At 40.8% G+C, this 16,669-nt stretch overlaps 2 protein-coding genes across 2 annotated transcripts; both read right to left on the reverse strand.

The window, feature by feature from the left end:
* Positions 1-4,585: 4,585 nt before the first annotated feature.
* On the reverse strand, positions 4,586-5,305 carry LOC133917414 (uncharacterized). Its single transcript, XM_062361313.1, has 3 exons — positions 5,218-5,305; positions 4,713-4,771; positions 4,586-4,660 (listed from the first exon to the last, which is right to left on the reverse strand). Exons 1-3 carry the CDS (start codon positions 5,303-5,305, stop codon positions 4,586-4,588), a joined length of 222 nt encoding a protein of 73 aa, XP_062217297.1.
* A 2,706-nt stretch (positions 5,306-8,011) lies between these two features.
* Positions 8,012-12,795, reverse strand: LOC133918539 (uncharacterized). Its single transcript, XM_062362451.1, has 6 exons — positions 12,314-12,795; positions 9,865-9,901; positions 9,540-9,776; positions 9,421-9,468; positions 8,408-8,853; positions 8,012-8,255 (listed from the first exon to the last, which is right to left on the reverse strand). The coding sequence occupies exons 1-6, from the start codon at positions 12,667-12,669 to the stop codon at positions 8,180-8,182; spliced, it is 1,200 nt and encodes a 399-aa protein (XP_062218435.1). The 5' UTR covers positions 12,670-12,795; the 3' UTR covers positions 8,012-8,179.
* Between the last annotated feature and the right edge of the window lie 3,874 nt (positions 12,796-16,669).

The following is a 16,669-nucleotide window of genomic DNA, read 5'->3' on the forward strand; positions in this document are numbered from 1 at the left end:
TTCAATGGAAACTTCTAGTAACATGTGGGTGTTGTCACGTCTCAAAATCCGTAATTGCATAATTAAGCATAAATATGTTTCTTAAGCATTTTGTTTAATTTTGCATGATTTTGTTTTGTAACTATAAAGCAATTCATTTAAAATTATTTGGATAAGAGAAAGAAATTTGGGAGAGAAAAGAATAGAAATCGTATTGAAAATATCTCATTTCTCTAACAAATGGGGCCCACATGTGGGCCAACCACCCCAACCACTCAAATGGGCAGCCCCACCTGCCCTCTCTCTCTCCTCCCTCACTCCCCACGCCCCCCACCCAGCAGCACAGCTACTGCTGCAGCAGCCCCCTCTCACTCTCCCACTCAAGCTCTCTCTTTCTCCTCGGATTTCTCTCTCTAGGAGCAAGATCAAGGTATGCATGTGGTACCATTACGATCCTTAACTCATGAGCTACTCATCTATCCAATTCATTTTCATTTTCATGGAAGAATCGAGTAGTTTTTGAAGTTCTTAAGCTTTTTGGAGCAAAAATAGAGTTTTGGAAAAATTTGAGCTATAGAGTCGTGTTGCTAGTTGATGAGTGAGTTCTAGGACCCTTGGACTGTCCCTAACATGTTCCCTTTAGGTTTGAAGAAGATCGCAACTCGAATCGACCAAAAATCCACTCGAGAACAGCTTTTCTAGGCTGACCCGGATACTCCGACCTCACCCGGATACTCCGGGTTTAGCAGAAATCGTCCATCGAATTGTGTTCAAAATTTGTTAGAGTTTAGGGTGCAAGATGGGTTCAGAATCCTTTGGATAGGACATATACATATTTATGTAGCACAGATTTGTAAAGTGAGTCGAATCGATCGAGGAAAAATTTGTGGAAAAACCTAAGTCTGCCTCACCCGGATAATCCAATAAACCCGGAGACTCTGGGTAATTGTGTTAACGATTAACTGTGAGCCTCTCCCGGTGCCTCACCCGGAGTGTTCGACAACGCCCGGATAGTCCGGACCAGCCCGGAGGTTCCAGGTTAAGTTAGAAAAGTGGCTAACCGAGTACCTTCACTAGAGGATGGCCCGGAGGCTCCGAAACCCGGATACTCCAGGCCCATCAAATAAAAAGGCAGTAACCGAGCGCCTCTTCCGGAGGTTCACCCGGAGGGTCCAGATCCGAATACTCCAGGTGACTGTTATTTTTCAGATTTCATTTAGATTGTTTAGTATTGCATTGATCCGCATGTCTTGTACTTCTAGCATGTTGTTAAGCATTATGGCATACCTTGTTGTATTCATTCATGCTCATCATTGCACGCGTTCTTGTTTAGTGAATAAGGAGCCGGAGCGTGACGCGGTTGAAGTTGAAGACGACGCCCACCTCCTGAATTTCTGCGAGTGTTGCGTGGGTAATTATAAGCAGCCACCTGAGCAGCAAGGCAAGCAACTAAGCATATTGCACCTTTGTTCAATTGAATGAAGTCTGAAATTGATAAACTATGCTTATATATATTTGCATGTGTCTAGTCAAGATCAGGTACAAGTGGGTAGATCCTATGTTGAATGCATTACTTCTACCTTGAATTGTTGTTCATCCTTTCCTTGTCGCCTTGAGTATGTTGTTGGTGTCTAGATTACAAGTTAAATCAAAATGCTTAGCAATGCATAGGTCATCGGTAGAAGTCAAGCGGTGAATTGTTTCATTGTTCGCGAGCATAGGCGTTATTTACTTTCGTAATGATCATAATGTTGGATATGGGTTGATGATGGCTGTATGAGTGGTGAGTATGAGACAAGACGTGGGCGGTGCTAGGAGGTGTTTATCCTGCCCGGATGTGTAGTTCCCTTGGATAGGTCGGAAGAGGAAACCGGACACTGTAGACCGATTGCGTCGTTTAAGCACCGATCGTCGGTGTAGTCGGCTTTAGCACTTACCTTACTCACCACATGCCGATTTAATGGTAAGGTGAGCCGAATACCTCTGTAGCTGTGATCATTTGAGCATGAACGTCGACGGTGTGAGCGGACGGGCTTGTAAGAGGTGCTAGTTTGCTCCAGGAGTAGTTATATTACTTCCGTGTCGAGCGATGCATGATTCAAATGGTTGGGGCTTATTGGGAAAGGTTGACATGAGTACCTCTTGTATGGATCTGTGTGGTCATGCAAGCCGTATGGTCCTCAAGTCGTGTGGATCCAGGAGTGTCCCCTTGCAGGGTGTAAAAACATTTTGAAATATCACGCTCTTGGTCGTGAGTATGCTTCTATCCATATGCATCTGTCGTAGAGTTTTCGCTTGTGGTTGATAGTTGGATATGTGGTCTATGTTCTTATGGTTCCAATTATTTATGTTCAGTTGGTTATGGCAGGGTAGAGTTATGTTGTTGTTGGTTAAGTTAGTTGCTCACACATATGTGTCCAGATTGATTACCGCTTATGTTTAACTTAATCATGTGGCTTTTCCTTGCTAATGGCTCAATGCATAATTTTTGGAGTCGAGCTATGTATATGTGCCCTATATGGTTTAAGGCTTGCGAGTACCTTCATACTCATGCCTGCGTTTTTAGGTGCCGCTAGTGAGGAAGGGCCGATGTTTGGCTAATTCGTGACTGCCGATCAGGGTGGCGGGCAAGAGTAGTGCATCCTACTCTCAGAGGTCGTGCTTTTGGGTTGGAGCCTAAAAGACTAAAGGCATGTGACTCCACTCTCTTTTTTTGTATAGGTTTATGTTTCTGCTGCGTAGATGTTGTTGCCTTTTATTATAAATTGTTGAAAATAGTTGCATATTAAAGACTTGTAATATAAATGTTAATTACTTCCTCTTTCTTAAGCTATATTGTGATGCTAAATGTTGGAAGATATGTGTTCCGATCTAAAGCACAAAACACGTGACGGGACTACCGGGATGATATTCTGGTTAATTATCGAGGTTGTGGTTATAAATAATGATCCTCCTGGTGATTAATTAGAATATTATTTGGACGGTTCCTCATAGGTGTCTTCGGAGATGTCGGACACTCGTGTCTAGAAGCTAGAGAAGGAGGAAATAATCGCCCCCAAGAGTTTGATCTCTTGGTTATAAGCAGAGGGGAAGGAGCTTTTGAGTCTGAATACCAGAGAGATCATGGTATTTGAGGCTTTCTTTCACTATGGCTTTCGTCTCCTGCTTTGGATGTCTTCAAAGAAATCATCTCTTTCTATGGCATCAAGCTTGTGAATCTCAACCCTAACTCCATCACCATACCGTGCATTTTTGCTTACCTCTGTGAAGCTTTCATGGGGTGAGGCTGCTCGTGCTCCTCTTTCACTACTTCTACTAGATAAAAACAATTTTCAGCTAGAGGAGTGGCGGGATCTGCCAGCTTCCATCTTTGCGAAGGTTTTGCTGGTGAATACATCGACATCAATACAAAGCCATCATGGTCAGGATGGCATACTAAGTGGTACTACTGTGAGTGCCCTACTCCAGGCAACCTCGAGTATAGAGACATCCGGGCAAAGCGAAGTTCTTGCTAGAAAAAGCCTCTCGAGGTGAGCCAGCAACTCCAGGTACTCGTAGACCGCATAAAGGGCCTTAAGGCTTGCTGTCTAATGATTTGGTACATGGCGTTGGATTTTATCCAGCGTTACATTAGTCCATTGAAGTCTCAAGTACATCCAGCATGGGTGTACATGGAGCTCCAAGACCCTACAAGGGATCTGGTTTAGGAATTCCTTCTCTCATGGTAATGTAAAGCCTCCTTCAAACTCAATATCAAGCCTCAGAGGTAATCTGCCTTTCTCATTCTTAACTTAGGTCTTTTTCCTTTTCAAATATTAGTACATGTTTTATTTATCTCATCGTGGTTATAAAAGCTACCATGTTGGATTAAGTACACGTGTACGGTAGATATCCATCTTGAGAATATATCATACATATTTCTAGTAAATCTTTAATCATTATCAAATCCTTGTCACTAGGAGATATGTCTGGGCTTATCCGTGTTAAATTAGTTACCGGTCCATCTCAAGAAGATTGAAGATGGACGGCAACATAGAACTTTTCACATCATACACCCTTGTCGCTGCCAACGGGTGGCTAGTCCAATAAGTGTGGTATCCCGGTTATTCGGTTACGCGTCTAGAGACTATATTCGATTTCATTAAGGGCTTATCGGTTCAAAGGTGCATATCCGGCGAAAAAATGTACTAACTATTGCAAATATATGTAGGTCTGCCATAACGATCATGAGAGGCAGAAGAAAGGTATGTTAGGCCTATTATGTTGGGTAACAATCTGTGTTCACGCTCATGTTCAGCACCCAGTGGTCAGTACACGTCCAAAAGACACAAGCCGAAGAGAACATCGATCAGCAATGCTTTCTCTCAGGCGAGCATTACCACACAGATTACATCAAGACAAAATGGCACAACACACAGCTTGCATATATACGTAGTATGCATCATTACTAAAGACCTAAATCTCAAAAAAGTAACACACAGCTTGCACACGTAGTATATATTATCACTACTAAGAGACAAACCTAAAGCTACAAAAAAACTAAAAAAAAAGATATACTATTTAGAAATATTCAGAGTCGAGGGAACTAGTTATCGCCAAGCTAGTTCTAGTTGTGCTTTGGCGGGTGCCTGTGGATTGTATGGTAATCGGCGGTGAAGGGTATGCGGCCACTGAAATGAACCTGGGAAGGCTTCTTCCTAGTTCTGAAATGGCGGCAGTTCATCCCCTCATACTTCCTCCCTTCGGATCACCTCCTCGCCGCCCTTCACAGCTTCTAGGCTGCTTCTGGCTTCTGTTTTTGTCAGAAGCGAGAAGCACAAACAAACGGATTTACTGAAAATGATTTTTAGAGAAGTCAGAATACTGCTTCTAAAGAAATAAATTAGAAGCTAAGAAGCTAATAGAGAGTAGCTTTTTTGAGAAGTAGTGTACTGAGAAGTTAAAAATTATTGTAAAATTTAACATCTAAAATTCAAAAACAACTTTTAAAAAAACTAAAACACAGTTCTTAGAGAAATTAGAACAAAAGTCCAAACAAACATGCACTAGGCCATCCGCGGTTCCTGCATGTTCAGGCCCTTCGTCGCGGCTGGCCGCCATGAGCAGCTCTGCAAGGAGAGAGACAAGTTAATGCGTCGGACTTTATGCACCAAGAAGCAACAGAGCTTCAAAACGAGCGAATCAACAGCGCCGTCGTCTAAGCTATGAAACGAGCGTGGTTGCGACAGTTCCGTGTACCTCTGCGTGCGGCGGCGACGAAGGGGCTGAGTGCGGCCAGCAGGACGCTGAGGCAGAGCAGCAAGCTTACGCAGTTCAACTGCTGCATCACTTCCGCTACCTACCTCCGGTTCTCTGAATATATGACTGGTATGTAAAAGAAAGGAGAGAGCAGGAATGGAAGGGCAGAGGTGACTTTAAAGGGGTTCAGGGCACGCACACCACCATTGGTCAAAGCTTTGAACTCCATGGTGTGCTGCACCTGTACTTTTCTACCCTTACGATAATCGTGCATGGGGTTCTGAGACTAATATAATCAACCAGTTGGTCATTGGTCTTGTCATTTGTCAAGCTGCGTCTTCCGATCGACGATGTCTAGGCTGCGAGTTGTATAAGCACTCCGAGGGCCTGCCATTGCTTGGGGGGTTGGAGATTTTGATGCCGTGGGCCAAGAACGAGAGATGTTTTTCAGAAGCCAAGACGAGGCCGTCTGAGTGCAGAGCCAGAGCACCACCATGCATGTTTGGTCCCGATGGTTCTCGGTGCCCCTGAAACTCGAAACCTCGATCGACCTGGCTGCGTGGCCGTGAGATTCTGAAACAAAATCGGTCGGCTTGCTAATCATGGCGAGATGATTCCAAAAGCATGAGCACGCTGCGGGAGCTTCGACGCCTGGACTTGTTGCTTGTTCCTGGTTACGAGGAGAGGTCGTGGAGCAGCAGCAGCAGCTAGGGCCTTGGCATCTGGTCCTGGTCTGAACCCCGGAGAACCGCCACGAGTTTTTGTGTCTGCACTCCGATCGGCTCTGCCAGACAGTCAACTCGGTCTTTTGGAAGGGACGGAAGGTAAGTAAATTTTATAGGATTAAGATCTTATAAAAGATTTTTTTCTATAATAATATATGTTTTTTAAGTAAATTTTATAAGATCTGATCCTAAAAAAATTCTCTCTCATGTGATAACACGTGTTCACTCCTTCTCTCTCCTCTTCAATCTAGCTATTAGATTATGGAATGGATGATATGTATGATGCGTTATGAGGATCTTTCTAGATAAGATTCTATAAAATTTACTTTCGTATACCCTCCTTTTCTCTACTCTTTATCCTTAAATTAGAAAATATGTGATTAGATTAGAATCTTATAAAGATCTTTAAATGTCTTATAAAATTTATTTATGTTTAGAAGTGTACCGGTCTTCTTCCATATGCAGTTTTTTTTTTTTTGCGAAAGTTCCATGTGCAGAGTTATTTCTGAGCGGCTAGGGTTGAGAGGATGCAGCGCATGTCTGGAGTACACACTGCTTCGCCGCCACGTCACAATGCAAGGGTCTGTGTCTCACGTTCCAAACGTAGAGCGAAACGGAAACAGGGACCTGTGTCGTGGGGTATTACTGCCCTTCGCCGACGCAGGGGAAGCTGGTGGATGCATTTCGAAACGTCCTTCGCCACCGTCGAACCGTACGGTCTAGGATGAGGTTAGGTTCCTATTTAGTTTGAATGACAATCTAAATTATGTATCTAAGATTAAATAAAATAATCTTAGTTGAGAAAATGTAATTCTATCTATTTACATTTTTATTTTGTGTAGGTATCTATAACGAGTTGATATTTATTAGATAGCGGTTATGTGTATTATAGTTACATAGAGACTATAGATAAACTGTTATATGTAAACTTTCTTTAAAAAAAGATGAGGTCGTGTCTGTTATACAGAGAAGATATAATTCTATTTATTTAGATTTTTATTTTATGTGAGTTTTATAATAATTTGATATTTATTAGATAGCGATTATGTACATTATAATTATATTGAGACTAGAGATAAACTGTTATATGTAAAACTTTCTCTGGGCGATATTAGATTACCTAGGTGTTCCAATATAATCTGTATTGTCTGAGATAGGATGTTCTATGATTTCAGTTACCTATTGTACAAAACTTACTTTTTTCTCTCCTTAATTAGAAGTAAAGCTCCTACCATTTACGTTAAAAAAAAAAAAGCTTCCTTAAAAAAAGATGAGGTCGTGTCGGTCGATAGGCAGCGCCCGGGCCCAGCGCGCGTGGCACAGGCACGTGCATTGCCGCCCGCCAGCACCAACGAGGAGGCCGACCAGGCTGCTGGAATCGGGCGCCGGTCCCATGCTCCCACGCGGCCGAGACTCCAAGGGAGCATGCGTTGGCTTCGTCTTGCACCCATCGATCGTTCAACTTTTTTTGGGCTCTCCTCCCGCACTTGACAGGGCCAGCAAAAGGGAAAAAGGGAGGAAGAGGTAGCCGGTTTCCAACAAAGGATGCCCCTCTTTAGTGCTTTACTCGACGATGATATCGAAACGTTGCGTTGTCCCTGAGCACACGTTGCGTTGCGTTGCTCCTCTCTCTGCAAGTCAGTATCACTCCGCGAGATTTCAATAGCCACCGGACAAACAAAATTCACTTTGGCTCCTAGACACTTTGAGTTCTTCTGTAGCGAAGCACGGTGGTGGCATAACGAAAATGATTTGCGTTTACGTAAAGCGCTGGCCCAGGATTCCAAGCTGTTCACCATCATGCATAAAATACTGCTTTACAAAATCTAGTTCCATCTGATCGCGTATGTGTCGGTGCAGCCACTGGGAGAACCAAAATAGCAAAACATTCGCCCCTAACCAGTAACCGTATCTTTTTCTTCTTTTAAGGTTATTGACCAGAGCTTGAGGCGAAACTACAGCCACCAAGTTCTAAAACAAACACAAATATAAATACACCCTCCATCGAAGTAATATCACATGAATAACAACATAAAGACAGATCGCTGACTTCTTTGCAGACATACATCTCTTATCAACACATTATTTCATCTTAGAAATTAACAATTCAACGGAAACAATACAAGCCCCCATTGTATGAAATACACCTCCTAGAGCCAAACCAATCACCCAATTGAATAAGTTACACGAAGGGAATACATACAGACGGGTCCCAACACTAACTTCTTTGGTATTTCTCAGCTCCCAGAAGTTGTTGTCACTTTGAAACAGTCGATATTGCACAGCCTGACCGACTTCATCATCCCTCCAAACCTGTTATACACACCATTTGATCACAGTAGTCAAGAAAACGGAAAACATGCGATCTTGTAACAGAAATTCACAAGCCACCATAGAAATAGTTAACATGTATACAACATGCTATTGAAAGGAATCATTTGGAACGTTGTAAAGGTAAACAATACCGGTCAATGCTTTTCCTTGGCCTATCGGATTGATCAACACTAGCCCGCGGTTTCTCAGGATGGTCTACACTCTTTCTGCTTTTGTCCCTCCTATCTGTACTGCCCCTTGGTTTATCCTGCCGATCTATACTATGTCTGTGATCTATGCTTGGCCTTGTTTTCTCCCTGCAATCTGTGCTTTTCCCTGATTCCTTTGTACATTCAGGTTCTGTTGGAGTACAATCTGACGGACCTGAGCTCTTTGAAGACTCATCATTTGGGGGTGGGGGTGGGGGTGGCGATTTCTCTATGGCTCCAACAAACTTTTTCAGATGCTTAATATATTCTGGGTAGAGTTCCAAATTACAGTGGTTTCCTCCTTTGATCCATAGCGGCTCATACTTCACTTTAGCAAGTTCCCACAATGCCCTCCCATGGGAACAGTCAACAACTTCATCAGCTGTACCCTGAGAGAAGTTATTATATTAAAATCAAGGGGATGTGCAAAAAGATACTGCGGTTCTTCAGTATGAGTTCTTCTACATCTTGGCTAGAATGAAAAGGTTGTACATCAGAAGAAAATTTTAGCAAATTTATTTCAAAAGAGGACTACACAAGGTCTTATAACGTATTACCTAATACCTAAATCAAAGAAGTAGGTTTCTATGTAAACAATAGGGCTGTTCGGATGATCAAATCCTTCCTGAAAATTCCTGGAGCAATCCCCCTCATCCAAACACCCCCTAGGTATAATGGCACAAAATTAACCACCACAAACATTTCAAATAATGGCATAATGACATTTCATTGGCATTTTCTCCCTTGAGTAGCCTAATTGCCATAATGCTTATATACGAATTCACTGATGCAACATTTAAATACCAGTATGCACATATGTAGCTGCAATAGAACAGCCACAAAATTGCATGTGTGTGCTAAAGAAAACCTCAAGAAAGAGCAAAGACAATGAATGTCTTGTAGGTGGAGTCCAACTCTATATTATAAGATTTGCTATAAGAATGAAGAATGCTCACATGTATCACTAGTACGGGACACCTGACTAATGGAATTTTGTCGATGTTCTGCAAATACAAGACAAATTTAGATGCAGTTAAGTGCTAAATAAGATTGAGAATAAATGTAAATTAATTACCTTGTATATGTCAAACCAGTACGTATGTTTTACAGGATACATCACTCTTAAGCCAGATAAAATTGGGCTATGTAGAACAACTGCTCTCAAACGAGTTAAGCGGGAGGCTAAATCCAAAGTAGGACCACTACCCACTGATTGACCATAAAGAATGATATTTTCCTCAGAAGCTCCATAAGTTTCTATGAGGCATCTGTATACAGCTTCTATATCAGCATAAGTGTTTTGCTCACTAGGCTGCAGTATTAGATAAAATATAATGGGTTAGCATCATGCACATTAAGGAGATTAAAAAAAAGTTAAAACAATAAAGAAAGGTCTGTACCTTCCCAGAAGATTGCCCATAACCAGAATAGTCATAGCTGCAGAAGAACAGTAGATGAGCTATTAATATTTCATCAAAATAGACCAAAAAGGTGCAAAAAGATGTTCATCCTATGGTTTCCAAAATGTAAGGAGCTTAGAAAATGGATTCATCTGGCACATACTCTTACATTTTTGGATTATGAAACCTCCAAAACACAAGGAGCTAATATCAAAGAAAGAGTAAAGTGCAGCTATGACGCTTAACCACATAAATTGGCAACATATGGATCACTTAAAAGGCCTGCATCGCCTATTGTATCATATAACCACAAATAGTTAGGATAGTTAGGAAGATTAACTTGGACATGAACATGTTTCCTTAGAAAACTTGACCTCTTAACGTGGTTATTGATGCATATAAAATAACTGTATTTAGCTCTTTGATGACGAAATTCCATAAAGCGCATAATCTTTGTGTGTAAGTCTGTACGATGCTTCTTTGAATCATTTTCTGCTGTTACTGTTAGACATGGAGTCACGACTCACCTTCATCTTTTTCTTCATTTGATGAAAAAGATGAAACTCACAGCAGATAGCATATCTAAATATGTTTATGCAAAGACATTTTAGTTTGCTAAGTTGCATTTTAAGAAGGTCTTTTATAAATACTCGCTAGTAATGAGGGCTGATGCCTAAGTTATGAATGGTATCTATTAATCATGCAGTATATTGTGATTATACCCAGGCTGTCCACAAAGCCCTATGGGTCTGAGTCCTCAGTGATGTTGAACTTATATTACTCAGTCAAACACAAGCACCTAGTTATAAAGTAACCACACAATACCAAATGTGACAAAATTAATGACCACATAGAGGACGAAAGTAGGTTCAGAGGACAGAGCAATAACAAAAAGATAAAGAAACAATGATTACGTTAGTAACCAAGATAACAAAGCAACAAAAAGCTTGACTTAAATAAAAGGAGCAAAGGACAAGCCAATTAGGCAATTCCTCCTAACCACAGAATTTTAAATTAGGTAGAGTTGCTAGATCACTAATCAACCAATGATTCTCACATCCACAATCAACCACCTGACCATCAATCAACAGACACATTGGACCAAGCTTGCTTAATTTCCTCCATGAAAACATGGACCCCAAAAAAATAGTGTTGAATGAGAATTTAAAAGCAAAGGTTCCTTAATCCCTGAGTTGTTTCACTAAACATAGGGGAAGAACACGACAAATGGGCTAAAGGCCAGAATCTTTAACCAAAATATGCGCAATGTAACGCGCTGGAACGATCCAACTTGAAAGATCTGCCATTTCTATTTAAAGAATAAAAATACTAATATTCATGTTTCCTAATTTCCACTTATGGAGGGTACCAACTGTCAAGAGGTTACTTGATCTGTTTAAACATTTTTAGAGAATGCATGACTTAAGATTTGCAATATTAATTCCTCAAATGATAATTTTAATCGGCAATCTCAGTATTAGAAAACTTTTATGAGGACTGCAGAGCGCGAAAAAAATGCATGCATGCATTAATTTGATATAACTGCGAGCACATGACGTGATAATTCAGCCAAAGGCCCAAAGCATTGTTACGAAAAAAACTGATTTTGTTTCTACCACACTTCATAGGTGAACAGGTCTAAACTTCTAAGAAACCAGGAAAGAGGAAGTATGGTTTTCAATAATAAGAGGAAGTATGGTAACATCTAACAAATATTTGAACAAAATTGTCCAAATTTGGACCAGGGATAACAGCAAACAAACAAAATTAGGCTCCATGCAACTTCGCATAGAATCAAGTGAATCATGAAATATCCCATTACAATTAGATACAAAAAATCTAAAGACCCTTCATGTTCAAAGAACAGCAGCTTACTCCAATCATAAACAGAAACAGCTTTCCAGAAAATCAAAATGTTGATAACCACCCATAAGATAACCCAACAGTGTCAAACACAGCATTTCCAAGCCAAGTAAGAATGTATCCAACCACTAGCAAACACAGGCTCAAGGATCAAAACTTCTACGAAATCTGACATGGCCCGCACGGAAAATGGAAACTTCTACTAGGACTAGACCTATTAAATCCAACAGCATGAACGCTACTCCAGCATTAGCACAACTTCATACTTAGATCAGGAAAGACTCAAGCCAATCAGAAGCTCTTAACGGAAGTTTGCATCTATCATCGAAACTACAAAGCAAACAACCCTACTGATCCGCCCGAAAGTTCCCACATTTCCTCCAAATGCGTACGAGTCGCTTCCTAACCTCAGATAAGACTGTAGTTCTGATCTAAATGAGACACGATCAGGAAGATCCAAGAGTGCACTGGAATCCAGCGTCCCAACAGCACAGCATCGCGAGGATAGAAGCATCGCATCTCAATCTGACCCAATCCAATCCAACCCGACCCAAGTACCCAACCCCGGGAAAGCGCGCGTACGTACCCCATGAGGTTGACGTTGAGGTGCGCGCCGAGCTCGACGAAGAGCTCGTACATCTGGCCCAGGTCTGCCGCGTTGCCGTGAGAGTAGAGCAGCGTGAGCCTCGCGCCGGCCTGCCGCACGTACATCGCGACCACCTCCGTGCCCCGCTTCGTCCGCAGCCGCCGCGCCTCCACGTTGCTCCTCCGCGGGACGCCCGTGAGCTCCACCGCCTTGTCGCCGCCCTTCCCCTCCTTCTCCTCCTCCTCCGCCCCCTCACCAGCACCCGCCGCGGCAGGGGGCGGCTCCACCCCGTAAGACGGCGGACTCGGCGGGAAGAAGGCGAAGCGGGCCGCGACCGTCGAGGTGACGGCGCCCATCTAGGGTTAGGGTTTGCGTCCGGAAGGCGGAGGAGAGGAGGGCGCCGGGGGAAGAGGGGGGAGCGCGTCGAGTCGGGCGTTTTGGTTTCGGTCTTTTGTTTGGCGTCGCTGAAGGGAAGGAAGAGGGTGGCGTTACAACGGTGATCTGGCCATCTGGGTTGTTACACTCGTGTTTTTTTTTTTTTTTTTTTGCAGGGCAGAGGGCTCAGTGGTTTGTTTGAAATAGAACGGTTCACCAACAGCCTCAGCAGAAAATAACAATTTTAGTTCTTTTATGAAAATGGAACGGTAGCAAATTAAAGATCACTTTCAATATTTGGCACTCTGCATGCATATGTTTACGGTGTAGTATATAATTTATATCGTGCATATATTTATGGTGCAATATATATAAGAGTGTTGTCCGTATTAAATGTGGTAGAGGAGTTGGTAATTTGCCTGCATTGAATATAGGTGTGTAGCCTTGATTGTTATGCGATGTATTTAGCTACGGAGCCTAGGAGGCTGTAGCATCAACTTCATATCATTACCCATTGAGACCCTATTTGGTATTTCTGCTAAAGTTTACTTCACGTAGCATTAAACTGGAGCTGAGTCACAACTAATGATTGTGTAGGTGCGCAGTTTATATTGGCGTAGAAAGAGGAGGTCCGATCATATGTGTTTTTTTATCTCAATGAACACCCCCTCATCTTTTATCCTAACTTCAGTAGCAATATTTACTAGCTCTATGTGATAAAACTTAGACGTTTAAAATTACTTTTAGTAGTTATAACATATTATAAATTCATATTTTTGAGTAAAAAAATTACGTCAAACAATTCTTAAGAGTAATTTGCTTTTGTGATGTTACTTTTTCAAACAAAGTTATCACGAAGTTGCTCGTGATCCATGTGTGTGGAACCTCATATGTCTAGACAATCCAATGATTCTTCACCGCTTCTTAAGATAAAAATGTATACATTTATTCTTCTCTTGTTTCATGAGGTGTTTATTGTTTTAATTTATATCTATTTTGGATTAGTCCTATGTGGCATATACTATAATGAGGTTTTAAGTCTTTGCATTACCAAGGTATATCCGAATGACAAATTTGTAAACAGTGCTGGAAACCAAAGATGCCAACTATGATTTTTGCAAAGCACAACGCCTCAACTTTTATATAAAAAAAACTCTAAAGGTCTCTTTGAAATGCAACATTTGAAAACTTAGCAATAGGAAAAATTGAAGTCACCTTGCATTTTCAATCCTACATGAATTCAGAGTGTAGGAATATTTTCAACAAAATGTTTGGATGCACAAGAAAACACAGAGATCATAGGAGATATAGACTCGAAGAATTTTTTTTCTATAAAGTTAGACCTTATGTTAGAAATCCTCTAAAATATTATTATAATATCGTCTAACACTATTACAGTATTTTGTCCAGCGCATTCTCCATCACATGCAAATATGACCTCCATCTCCTGCAGATACTCTAAAAATCTATCCCTTAAAACACTATTACATTATTCTCTAACACTATTATAACATCTTTTATTTTTTTATCTCCAGCGGCTATCTTATTTATTATCTTACATATTCTCCTCTTTCACTTAAGACCGCAATCATCCTCTGTGAACAAATGTTGAGAAGAGGAGAGGATGCAACAAATTTAAGCTACTCCAGTGCTACAAGCCGACCGCAACACTATAGTACTGGAAGCCGTCTCTACTAGAGTGCGTTTGAAGGCAGTAGAGATGGTAACAGTTGACACTACAGTGATAGATGAGGAAAATACCGTCTCGGTTGAAGCTGATCTAAGGCCATGGCCCATGAGGACGCCATTATTTTCAACAAAGAGATGATTTCCATTCCTCACTGTTCCTCTATCCCTTTCTGATGAGCTGACCACACCTATACCTGGGTCCGCTTCCAGTGTCAGCGGGCCTAAAATCTGAAATCCAGAGTGTCACATCAGGTTAGTCTAGATGAATCGTTCTCCAGCTGTCATTTCGTTAATAATCTAACTTCTCTAACGGGCAAGTGTCTTTTGGAAGAACGGTCTCACTTCGTTCTGAAAGCAACCTGGTAAAATCATGGTTATCTCGAAAACAGTTTAAAATTTGGTGAGAATTCATTTAAAATTTATGGTTATCTCCAAAAAAGTTTAAAATTTGGTGGAAATTCATTTAAAATTTATTTAACCAAATTTGAAATTTAGAGAAAAAATTGACTGAATTGGCATTAGTAACCGGTCGAATTACACCAGTTACCGAGCTCATTCGACGATTTATCGATCGATTTTTTCGCATTTTCCATATTGTCGGTAACCATTTGAATTTGTCTTTAATCGTTTGATTTTAGCGATTTATCGAGCAGTTTTCTCGAATTTTAGTGAAAGTTCAAAAAAAACCAAAAAATGACTTAACCTTGTAAAATCAATAACTAATTCATCTGAGCTTCAAATAAAGTGAAACAAATTTTGTTGGTTTCCTTGTAACAAGATTTACATAATAAAAGTATTTATAATCATAAAAATTTTGAATTTTTTCTATGAGAAAATGTATTTGTTAAACCAAGTTAAATACATAGTTTACTCTTTGCTAATCCAAAAATCATGAAACCAATTTTGATAGTCTTTTTACATGATCCTATGTCTTTAAAAAATACATGAACTCATGAAATAGTTATCGTAACATGAATGTTTGTGTAAATATGTTGCAACTAGATTAATTTATAACTAACCCATCACATCTCCAAAATTAGTGAAACAACTCTTATTAGTTTAATTATACTATTATTTATGTAGAAAAAATAATGGTAGACATGAAAAAGTTAATTACAGTGTTATTTCTTAACATATTCATTTCATGCTTGTGAACTTTGTAAAAATTATGGAGAAATTAATCAAACTCTAAATGAAGTGAAACCAATTGTAAAGATCCTTTTAAGATACCCCTACATAAGAAAAATATGAGTTTACATGTTTAGCTTTTTCTTAACCTAAGTTAATAAATGAGTTGCACGCTCCATTTTTTTTTTCAAATTTCCTCCCTATAGAATATGATGCAAACGACATTATTTTTGAAAATATTTTTCATAGAAGGTCTTATAATTGTCTCTAGTTTTTAGGATTTTATTATTATTATTTTGAATTTTTTGAATTTAAATTTAAAAACCGTTCGGTTGACAAATGCGGTGTGGTCTAGTAAGTCCAGTAATTGCGATTACTAAACGGTAATCGTCGATAAGTTGAAACCTGGGGCGGGGTTGACGGTGGCGTCGAGCAGAAGAGCGTTGGGACAAAACGGAGAATCTTAGATGCAGGCGGAAGAATCCAGAGGAGACGAACTTGGAGACGACGTTGTGCCCTTCCATCTGACGGCTCACGACACTGTGCCCTTTGATCCAACGGCAGGCCACGGTGGTGGTGACATGGCTCATTTTGGGATGAGTTTTCTTACGTGAATTAGGTTATAGAGATTGTGGGACCAATCCTTTAACAACCTTGAGCTGGATGGAGACGCGTTGGACAAGATGGAAGCAAAGCAAGGCAGCTTAGGCCATGGCCCATGAGGACGCCATTATTTTCGACAAACAGATGCTTTCCATCCCACATTGTTCCTCTTTCCCTCTCTGACGAGCGGATCACACCGGTGTCAACGGGCCCAAAATCTGAAATCCAGAGTGTCACATCAGGTTAGTCGATGAATCGTTCTCCAGATTTCGTTTTGTTAATAATCTAACGTCTTGGCCTCACTTTGTTCTGAAGCAACTTTTTTAATTCTTTTAATCCTTTTCCGTCTTGACATTTAGGGAGGAAACACGAGGTCAAATCGACGGGCTTCCCGTGGCGACGAAATGAGGTCAAATTTGCCTGTGATGGAGGACACTGCGAGGTCTCAAAAGTGCCTTGATCGATAAAGGTACGAGAAGACCAAATTTTGAAAGAAATCATGCGTTTCGAAAGAGATCAGGATGATAAAATAGAGTCCTTTTTTCAAATGGTTTCATCAGC

Source organism: Phragmites australis, chromosome 5 (assembly GCF_958298935.1).
Source record: "Phragmites australis chromosome 5, lpPhrAust1.1, whole genome shotgun sequence".
In the NCBI taxonomy this organism is placed as follows: Eukaryota; Viridiplantae; Streptophyta; class Magnoliopsida; order Poales; family Poaceae; genus Phragmites; species Phragmites australis.

What these genes read in the sequence shown, in the direction of transcription:
- LOC133917414 (XM_062361313.1), bottom strand. Translation starts at nt 5,305, where the DNA reads ATGCAGCAGTTGAACTGCGTAAGCTTGCTGCTCTGCCTCAGCGTCCTG. An exon ending in CGTCGCCGCCGCACGCAGAG is followed by an intron (nt 4,772 to 5,217) that starts GTACACGGAACT and finishes TGACAAAAACAG; the next exon opens with AAGCCAGAAGCAGCCTAGAA. An exon ending in AGGTGATCCGAAGGGAGGAA is followed by an intron (nt 4,661 to 4,712) that starts GTATGAGGGGAT and finishes AAGCCTTCCCAG; the next exon opens with GTTCATTTCAGTGGCCGCAT.
- LOC133918539 (XM_062362451.1), bottom strand. Translation starts at nt 12,669, where the DNA reads ATGGGCGCCGTCACCTCGACGGTCGCGGCCCGCTTCGCCTTCTTCCCG. An exon ending in ACTGGTTTGACATATACAAG is followed by an intron (nt 9,469 to 9,539) that starts GTAATTAATTTA and finishes TTGTATTTGCAG; the next exon opens with AACATCGACAAAATTCCATT. An exon ending in GTCCCGTACTAGTGATACAT is followed by an intron (nt 8,854 to 9,420) that starts GTGAGCATTCTT and finishes AACTTCTCTCAG; the next exon opens with GGTACAGCTGATGAAGTTGT.